Raw genomic sequence first — 10,113 nt, forward strand, 5'->3', positions numbered from 1 at the left:
ATGAAAAGCTGCAAGGTTGGTGAAGAAGGACATATATGAATGCACTTGCGCTACCAACTGCCAAACGGACCAGTTGGTTGCAACTTCTGCTGTAACTCACGCAGCTTTGACTGCTTCTCCAAGACAGCAGCCTGCGCCTCCGCCACCTGCCGCCTTTTAACCTCCAGAGCTTCTTTTGCTGCAGCCCACTTCGCCTGCCGTTGGGCCGCAAGCGCCAACTTTTCCTTCACAGCCTTCACCTCCTTATGCACGGCCAGTAGTTCTAAGAGATCTTTGTGAGTTGGCTGCATAGCTAGCCACTTCCTTCGCTTCAGCAACTCCTCACCCCGCCTTCGCGCAAACTGGATCTCTTCCCGAAGCTCTTCCTTGTGTTCGCTTGCCACTATGTCCAAAACATCCCCGAACCCATTTTCATCAGATTCGACGCTAATTTCCAGCGGCTCTTCAGATTGATGTGTCTCCTCAGACACCGTCAGTCTTCGCTGCTGTTCCACCGCATCATGGAGAACCCGCCGCAGCCCCTCTGCAGCACCCCCGTACGCCAGCTGATCCGTGTTTTCGGCAACCTGAATGAAGAAGCGACGTACCTCCAGCAGCCGCTGCACGTTTTGCTGATTTCGCATCATTAGTTCATCCAGTGCCGTGGAAGATGCCTCTGAAAACTGATGTATGCATGCGCGGGAAGACTCTTCCATCTCATCTAGCAACCCTTCAACACCATCTTCACTACCTTGAAACACTCTCTCAGCGCAGAGGGCAAATGCCTCATCATCACCGTCAAGCATCACTACTTGTCTGATATGCTCCACGATCCTCGCCCTTTGTTGCAGCACTCGGTTCAACGAAGTGAGGGATTGTAATAATAGCCCCTGTATTTCACTATAGCACCGGTAGAACAGCATTTGTAAATTCACAACAGGAGAATCGTTATCTACCGTAGCATCGCGCAGTGTCCGACAAAGAGCCGCGGCGCTGGAGTTCTGCTTCAACAGCTTTTGCGAAAGCAAATTTAACCACTTCACCTTCTCTGAGGAGGCTCCATTCTTCATACAGTCCTCATCGGTGCATGAGCTTTCTTGGGGTTCACCAGCGTTTGACACCAACGTACTTGCGTCCAGGTTGAATAACTTTCTCAGCCGAAGCACTTCCAACCCCAATTCCTCGGCCTCAGACTCTAACTCCTCGCAGAGAGTTGTCACGGACATCGCAAAAACACTGGGGGCATTTTGATGTGACAGCGACACAACATGCGGTAATGCCTGGAGATGACTCAGCGTAGCATCCAAGTGGTGCAGTGTGGTATTCATCTGCCTGATGTCCACTTCGGCGGAGAAGACCTCCGGGGGTAATAAATTATTCGCATTAAAGGAAAGAGAAGAATTACCGCTAAAAGCCCTGCTGCGAGTGCGAAAATACCACTCCAGTGAGTCATGCACTAGTTCTTGCAAAGACGAAACGATAGCCATCACACGCGTGTTTAGCAGTTCCACACTGCCATAAACGCTCTCACAGTTCTGTAATTGAAGAAACAACTCAGATATCAGAGCCTGTATGAGTAAGACCGAGGAACCAAGTGGTCCCTCACTGTCCAACTTGGAGGCAGCAGCTCTGCAAGCTTCAATGTACCGACGCTCGCCCTGAAGATCAAAAGAAGGAAGCCGTGGCAATTCACCGAGTACGCCGACTATCCGGGACCGGATTTCCTCCGCAGTGTCAGTGGTTTCCATTAATTCCCTAATTCGCGGTGCTGAGCTCTGAAGGATATCTGAAGCTAACCGCTGAAGGGTATTGCATTCTTGTTCAACCATCTGCATCAGTTCCACCATGGCGTCGTCACCGTTTATTACGTCACTACCACTATAATAATTTGCGTCTGCGGAATCCTTCGCCCTGCGACACAACTCCATCTCTTGACGAACACGCAAAACAGTGGCCCTCAAAAGCTCTACGGACTCCTGCATGCTTTCATTGTCTTTTGTCTTTGCTGAAAGCTCGGCGGCGTATTCTTCGCCCCTCCTCCTTATCTCAGATTCCAGGCCAGCCGATTTGACAACTAATGCATTGTATTCATCTTCTTCCAAACCAGTGTCATACTCCGCGAGAAGCGTCGCCGTGGGAACGACTTCTACCGGCACACCACCGCCCGTGTTGGCCTCGTGCACAGCCGAGCCTGGTGTAGCTGGAGAATGGGATGAGGTGCTTGAAGGGCCGCCGAAGTGCTCATGATCATGCTTTTGCTTCTCCCACCGTTCCTGTTGGATTGCAAACAACGAAGGGTTCGCTGACGTGCCAGTTCCCATAGCATCACTATCATCGCCCTCCCGCGCTCTCTTCCTTGTGGTGGACAACTGGGAGGCAGTTGGTTCCCCATCATCTTCAGCAAACGGATTATCTTCAAATGCTGACATATGCTTCTGAAGGCAATGCCAACACACCCACCACAAAATACGCGTCTCACTGAATGTAAGGAGAGGGGTAAAAGAGAAAACAAAGAACGAACATCCGTTTTCTTTTTTGTTTGGCAAACAGATAATGTTGGGTGAAAGCACGGGAAGCAGCCGAGCAGACTACCACAGGGGCACAAAGACAGAGGTGAAAGGGGGGTTCAACAGGAGGATGCCACCAGCGCATACATATATATATATATATGTGTGTGTATATGAGTGGGGTACCTCCGATAAGGAAGGAAGGTAAACTTTATTTTTAAAAAAATAGGATAAGGAACGCCAAGAAACAGTAACTTAATGGGCTGCACATATGTGTGTACGCAAACAAACACACACACACACACGCAAGCACCAACATTCCTCGTCCATTTTCCACTTCTCATAGCTCTCCGTTTTTGTTCTACCTACCAGGGGCTCGGACACAACATATTTGTTGTTATCGGTATATGTGTATTTGCTGGTGTTGCCGTGGTTTTAGTTGTGTTTTTCTTTTTCATTATAATGCTCTTTGTAATTACTCCCTTTTTATTTTGTTCTTTCATGGCTGCCCCAACGACCATTTACTTGCAGCTGCAATGATTCACATCCAGTGCGCACGTACATCCGTGCACTCCTGACAAGAAAATAAGTTGGAAGCTTTAAAGCGCCTGATCCAACACAAATTAGCTGTGGCGCACACACACGTACATTCACATTCATCAATAGCAGTATCAAGATCAACATGGGAATCATCGGCTGCAAAAACGCACACACGCACGTGTATAAATATGCATATGTTGAAGATACAAATTTATTTATGCTTATATATATATATATATATATATCGTCTCCCTCCCTGAGGCACAGGTATAATAATTAGCCCATCAGTCAGATGCAAGTGCAGTGTAGACATACAACACGGCATCTGTCCAATATATATATTATAAACAGAGAAAGCGAGAGCAAAAAAGAAGGGAAAGAAAGATCTCATTCTCCCCATACATATATATATATATATATATATATATATGTACGTTCCCCGTCGACTTAACGGCTCCGCAGCTTTACTTCAGGTCTTGTAACAGGTGCAGCACCTGATGCACCTCTAAAAATTTGACACGGGGCCAATGCATTGCACGATCATTCCGCTGAAATGACCACGGAATGGAGTCATTGTTACATCCCTCCTTCACAGCGTGGTGAAACTCGCCACACGCCTCAGTAAACAGAGACGGCTGTGGGGTGGGACCCCCCTCCTTTGCCTTAACACCTATGAGGAAATTGACAGACAAAAAACATGAAGAACCCCCCACGTGATTATCCTTTTTGAGCCTTATCTTACGCGGACAGGGACGGGCCTGTGCATGACGCTCTATGGAGTATATGAGGATTCGTAACCTGCTGGCCACATAGGAACTCCACACAGAAAGCGCCTGCTCAGTCTCCGCCATACTGTGGCCCGCACAACTTACACCCACAACAAGAAAGGTTGAATACTCTTCCTCTATTCTATACGGTTCCCACATCTCTTCCAACGGGAGAGTCCGCACCTCCGTCAGAATGCATTGCACCCGTGTGATCTCGCTGTAAAGCGCCTCCAGCCCACATCGCCCAACGCTACTTGCATCGTTCACATATGGATACGCCGGACTGATCACGGGAAACAAATCGCAGCAAATTTTATCTTTCGACGGCTTCCATGAGTCTGGCAGCCCGGGAATGCGACCGCGACCCTCCAGAGTCGCAGTCAAATACACGGGTGAAATACGATCATGGCGGCTCATCCATTGCGTGTAGAAAAGAAAGAAAAATCGAAGAAGAGTACTGGGATGAGAAGATGGAAGCACCTGACAAACCCTAGCCACCATGATGGCAAGCACCGCGCCGTTCGGATACGTGTAGACATTGCCGTAAACCATCCGACGCATCGCCCATAGCTTTACTGTCTTCAGAACGGCAGTGAAGACATCGTACGGCACCGGAAGTCGCCGCTTAATCTCAAACGTGAAACGGATTCCGTTCGCACTGGGTCGGGTTTCTCGAGCCACCTTCAGTAGAAACGAATCATCCAGCATCTGCTCCTCCGTAGGCGGCTGTGGCAGTCCAACAGAAACAAACACAACATCGACAGCTGTGCCTCTGTACTCAAATTTAACAACGGGAACTCTGGCAGCGACTACAGACACGGGACCGACAGAGTTATATAACAACCTCGGAAACTCATCGAAAAAGATATCAGTCGTTAAAACAGATGGACAAATCAGCGCGCTTCACAGATTCAACGTAATTCGGCGTTGTGATTGTTGTTGGTTGAAATGGTATGGTTGCGGGTTTTGACAAAAAAAAAATGGAAAATCAGCATCCGTGTTTGCCGCCAGTACCATGTGCGGGTCACGAGTGCCACGACGACGAACAGACTCACATCAACAAAATATACACATATACACAAATGTATACGTGTACATATATGATTATACATGTATATGCATATTTAGATAATCACATCATTAACAAAGGAAGAAGCAATGGTCAATGTTGGAAATAAACACAAATGTATAGACAGTGAAAGCGAAACAGCACGCAGATCAGCCACGACGGTTCGACAACCACGGCAAGATGAACGCGTCCAGACGTCGACAAGGCGATGGCGGCACCAGTGAAACGAGGAACAGGGAACGATGTGAGGAGGGGAAGAAAAGAAGAGGACGGGAGAAGAGCAGGGAAAAGATTACACGTCAAGCAGAAGCACGTTCCTTTAAGGGCTCACATGATCCGACATAAAATGAAAAAGGACCCAGAACACCAAAAAGGAAAAGAATAGTAAAGAAAGAGAGGAAGAAGAGGGGAGATGCATATACAAAGAGAGGAGAAAAGAAGAAGGGAGTAGAAAGGAGGGATTAAGGAAAGAACTCACCATACACATCGAGATCACTCTCTGCAACTGCAGCGGAAAGACCGCATGAACCAAATGGGTAGGCACGTGCCCATTGTTCCTGAGTGTTTTGGGAGTGCCGCTGCACAATGCGAAGCGCCATCGACTCCACTAGCGTTAAAACCGGATTGGGACTAATGGAAGGGCATTCGGCCAACACGCCGTAAAGCATCTCAGACTCGTCGTAGTCATGGTCTTGTGGACGGGGAACCTCTAGTGGTTTCGTTGGGCCATACATCCACTCCATCAAATAAAGTGTTTCTTCCTTCAACGTAACACATAGAAGTAAAAGAAGCCACACAAGCGGGGACATTGAAAAAATGAAAAGGTGAGAAAAAAAAATAGAGCACATAAAAAGGTGCATCAACGCGTAGGAAAGTGGAGGAGGCTTCATATATATGTATATATATCGTTCCTAGGAACAAAGTGACAGGTGGTTGAAGGGCAACAACTGGAGTATCTGGTATGTTTGCTCTATAAATACACTGCAGGTTCCCAGGCCACTGCCACTTGGCTAATAACCTTGAACTATGCACTTATGCATAGCCGGTAATATGCTGCCCACTCACTCAACACAACGAACGAAATCAGTGGCGTGGGTGTTTCCACGATGGCACACACGATCGTAGTGGAAGAAAAAAAGAGGAAAGAAGTGTGGAATATTTCATACATTCATATGTCTCTTCGACACCCGAAAGACGATATCTCTACTTTGCTGCCACACATACACACACACACACACACATACGCACAGCTACATATCCCGCAAGCCCCTCGCCGCGATATTCAACTCGGCACGTTAGTGTGACTCCTCTAGACGGCGGCACGAGGTAGATAATCCGAGCTTGCTGACAGCTTCATTACTTCCTCATGGAGAATGCTGCTCGAGTGGGGAATAACAAAGCGGTCCCCAGCTGAAGCCACAAGCGCCTGCCCGTCGGTCAGTTGGTCAACGGATGTTACCTCACAACCTGTAGCGTCGTATATTGTGTCCACTTTCTTCCCAAGAGCGTGCCACTCCAACTCCCTCTCGACTGTGTTCATGACGGCACGCATCGTTTTGTGCGCAGGCCTTAGTGTTACGGTACGAAAGGGGAATCGGTCGTTATTCCTGTCGCCATACTCTCCGTTCTCAAACACACGCACGGATATCGGTCTCAGGATTCCCTTTCCCGGGGCTGTATGGGGAGCACAATGCACTCTCTCCTGCTGTTTCGGTTGTTGCTTTGGTTGGCCACCTGCTGCACCAGAACCTCCAATCGAATGTGACTTCCTCACGGGCGTGCCCGTGGCAGGCCGGCCAGCCGGAATCCTCGAAGCCTCCGCACTTGCTGCTTCCACCTTTACACCCTTTGAGGGCGCCGGAGGGCAAGCATACACATGACCAGTCGTTGCCACAAGAGATATGCCATCCGTGATAAACTCCGCACGTGCGATTTCAACGCCTTCAGTGGTGAACAAACGCTTCACCCGCCTTCCAGAGGACTCCCAACCAAGCGCTTGCGTGAGTATATCTAATACACACGGCAGTGTCTTTGCTTGTCCGCTCAGAACAACTTGCTTAAACTGCAATGCAATTTGCCCAGGAAGCACTCCTGCCACCTTGCACCGCCTCGGCTTCGCAGTCACATCCTTGCTATCAAGTCGTGGAATCCCCGTGGCTCCATCATTCAGGGAGTATTTAGGCTGGTAATTTGTTGGACAGCCGGTGGGTAGGGAACGATGGTTTCCACCCCTGGGAACACATGCCTCCGGCGGTTTCACCTGAGGAGACGCAATTTCAACGGCTGGTGACTCGCGAGGCCCGCGGGACCCTGGAGGGCGGCTGCTCGCCAATGCAACACCACCGCTGCCCCTCTCCCTCGGAGTATTTAACGGTTTCGCAGCTCCGTCCTTCTTCTGGACACGAGACTTCGTGGTTAACGTAGGAGAAACTCCCTCAGTCCTCAGAGTGTCAGATCCCGATCTCCTAGTTTCCGTACAACTAGACAGCGAAGGGTTGCTTTCAGCAGCAGCACGAGCGGAGGAAGAAACCAGCATCGGCTTGCCCCCACAGCGAATAATTGTGGGGGGAGCTGGTGTTGCCGCATTCCACAGTTCGTCCGTCGATGGAAGCCTTGTCGAGTCAAATCTCTTATTTGCTTTTAACTCCGAAGACCTCCTAAGCTCCTTAGCATTCTGCACACAAGCTGCACGCCTTAGTTCCCCAATCATTTCCCATGTAGGCTGCGGGGGGGCCTCAGGCTTCGACTGAGGGGTAACACCAGGAGCGGTTTCACCTCCAGTGGAAGTCTCACAACGCGGTTTCTGTTGCCCAGAGCTATTCTTCGCAGAACCTCTCCCTCTATCCTCGATGTCAAGGCACTCAGTGAGAAATACTTTGGAGGCACCGTCAGCGAATCTCATCTCTACTGCTGACTTTCCTTGAAATGAGGGTATGACACGGGTGATCTTCCCTCGTTCGCCCAGATACACTTGTTTCACAGGGTCAGGAATAAAAATGCCTTTTTCCTCACGGAGTAAAGTGGACATATCGTCGATCGTCTGAACATAGTCCCCAACACGCAGAATCGTCTCTCCCACTTTGAGGGAAGTTGGCTCCTCCTCAGCTGCCTTTCTCAGGGCTGCCTGGGCAACCTCCGCAGCGGTCATCTCTAAATTCTTGCCAGCCAGCTCATCAAACGCCCTCTGTTCCCTCTCCCTCTCCTGACGGAGGATCTCAAGCTTTAACTGTATTTCCTCCCGCTTCGATGCCGCTGTATGCATCTTTTACGAGTGTTTCACAAATTAAAACAACACAATGGGCCCTCTTCCCACAGAGCCTTTACGACAGTACTAACCAGTCAGTCCAGCGGAATAAAGCAAAGAAAAAACAGGGGTGTTGCAGAGAGTTAAGATGCTAGCTCATGTCGATGAGTGAAAGAAAGAGTGTAGAAAAAGAAAGCTACCAGCAGGTGCTTACGAAAAAAACAACACTCACGCCCTTTTTCACCAAAGGAAGTGCAGCACATGGTTTAACACACACACAAAAACTTCCCACCCACAACGAAATAAAGGCAACAACACACCTCAACATCCAAGTTATTGTCACCACACACATAATTACACACGCACGCATATGCGTGCAAGCATCAAACAAAAAAAAGAACAAAACAGAGCGATTACGCTAGTTGTGAATGAATAACAGAAACACAACCAGGCTACACCCTCTCAACGCAAGTACCACCACATATTCACATTTCTATGTGTGTACGTGCTCAACGAAAACGAAAGGTGGCGAAAGCACGAAACAAGCCCCAACACAGGCATATGCAATAACAGCACAACACAAACTAGTAAAAGGAACAGTGAACCGCCATATCACACACCTTCAATAAGATTAATTGCTAACATTTTTGGTACCCTCCATTTTACCTGTGAAGGATTCATCGTCAAATGAAACTAAAAAAGGGTAGAAAACAAAGAAAACACCAAATAAGGTACCTGACGCAGCGGCAACACCACGTCGACTTGCTTAAGCATTCCCAGAAGAGGCACCAAATGAGAAGGGATTCCGTGGAGCATTGTTCTTTTCACCACTTGCTGAAGCATTCCCAGCAGAGGCACCAAATGAGAAGGGATTCCGTGGAGCATTGTCCTTTTCACCACTTGCTGAAGCGTTCCCAGCAGAGGCACCAAATGAGAAGGGATTCCGTGGAGCATTGTTCTTTTCACCACTTGCTGAAGCATTCCCAGCAGAGGCACCAAATGAGAAAGGATTCCGTGGAGCATTGTTCTTTTCACCACTTGCTGAAGCATTCCCAGCAGAGGCACCAAATGAGAAAGGATTCCGTGGAGCATTGTTCTTTTCACCACTTGCTGAAGCATTCCCAGCAGAGGCACCAAATGAGAAGGGATTCCGTGGAGCATTGTCCTTTTCACCACTTGCTGAAGCATTCCCAGCAGAGGCACCAAATGAGAAAGGATTACTCGGGGTGCGAGTGACACCTGAAGTTGAACCTGCAGTTGGAGATGGTGACCCGTCTTCGTCATCACCTCCGGCGTTGTCAGCGAAACCCTCATCATCAAACGGGACAGCAGATGGGCCACTTTTAAAGAAACCACCAGATGAAGCTGTCTTTGAAGTCACAGCCCCAATGCCCGAGCTCGCTGCAGCACTTCCAGCAGAGGCACCTGATGAGAAGGGATTACGTGGAGCATTGTTCTTTTCACCACTTGCTGAAGCATTCCCAGCAGAGGCACCTAATGAGAAAGGATTCCGTGGAGCATTGTTCTTTTCACCACTTGCTGAAGCATTCCCAGCAGAGGCACCAAATGAGAAGGGATTCCGTGGAGCATTGTTCTTTTCACCACTTGCTGAAGCATTCCCAGCAGAGGCACCAAATGAGAAAGGATTCCGTGGAGCATTGTTCTTTTCACCACTTGCTGAAGCATTCCCAGCAGAGGCACCAAATGAGAAGGGATTCCGTGGAGCATTGTTCTTTTCACCACTTGCTGAAGCATTCCCAGCAGAGGCTCCAAATGAGAAGGGATTCCGTGGAGCATTGTTCTTTTCACCACTTGCTGAAGCATTCCCAGCAGAGGCACCTGATGAGAAGGGATTACTCGGGGTGCGAGTGACACCTGAAGTTGAACCTGCAGTTGGAGATGGTGACCCGTCTTCGTCATCACCTCCAGCGTTGTCAGCGAAACCCTCATCATCAAACGGGACAGCAGATGGGCCACTTTTAAAGAAACCACCAGATGAAGCTGTCT

At 49.0% G+C, this 10,113-nt stretch overlaps 4 protein-coding genes across 4 annotated transcripts; all 4 read right to left on the reverse strand.

Moving 5' to 3' along the window:
- Positions 1 to 50: 50 nt before the first annotated feature.
- Positions 51 to 2,408, reverse strand: TbgDal_III3310 (hypothetical protein, conserved; the record flags this gene model as incomplete). Its single annotated transcript, XM_011773981.1, has 1 exon — positions 51 to 2,408. One exon carries the CDS (start codon positions 2,406 to 2,408, stop codon positions 51 to 53), a length of 2,358 nt encoding a protein of 785 aa, XP_011772283.1.
- A 1,082-nt stretch (positions 2,409 to 3,490) lies between these two features.
- Positions 3,491 to 5,605, reverse strand: TbgDal_III3320 (poly(A) polymerase; the record flags this gene model as incomplete). The annotated part of the gene is made up of 2 exons (XM_011773982.1): positions 3,491 to 4,693; positions 5,345 to 5,605. 2 exons carry the CDS (start codon positions 5,603 to 5,605, stop codon positions 3,491 to 3,493), a joined length of 1,464 nt encoding a protein of 487 aa, XP_011772284.1.
- A 566-nt stretch (positions 5,606 to 6,171) lies between these two features.
- Positions 6,172 to 8,124, reverse strand: TbgDal_III3330 (hypothetical protein, conserved; the record flags this gene model as incomplete). Its single annotated transcript, XM_011773983.1, has 1 exon — positions 6,172 to 8,124. One exon carries the CDS (start codon positions 8,122 to 8,124, stop codon positions 6,172 to 6,174), a length of 1,953 nt encoding a protein of 650 aa, XP_011772285.1.
- A 748-nt stretch (positions 8,125 to 8,872) lies between these two features.
- TbgDal_III3340 (hypothetical protein, conserved, (fragment)) lies at positions 8,873 to 10,111 on the reverse strand (the record flags this gene model as incomplete). Its single annotated transcript, XM_011773984.1, has 1 exon — positions 8,873 to 10,111. A coding segment is annotated over one exon (1,239 nt), but the record flags the coding sequence as incomplete, so codon positions are not given.
- Positions 10,112 to 10,113: the final 2 nt, after the last annotated feature.

The sequence above is a fragment of the Trypanosoma brucei genome, chromosome 3, assembly GCF_000210295.1.
Source record: "Trypanosoma brucei gambiense DAL972 chromosome 3, complete sequence".
Classification (NCBI taxonomy): domain Eukaryota; phylum Euglenozoa; class Kinetoplastea; order Trypanosomatida; family Trypanosomatidae; genus Trypanosoma; species Trypanosoma brucei.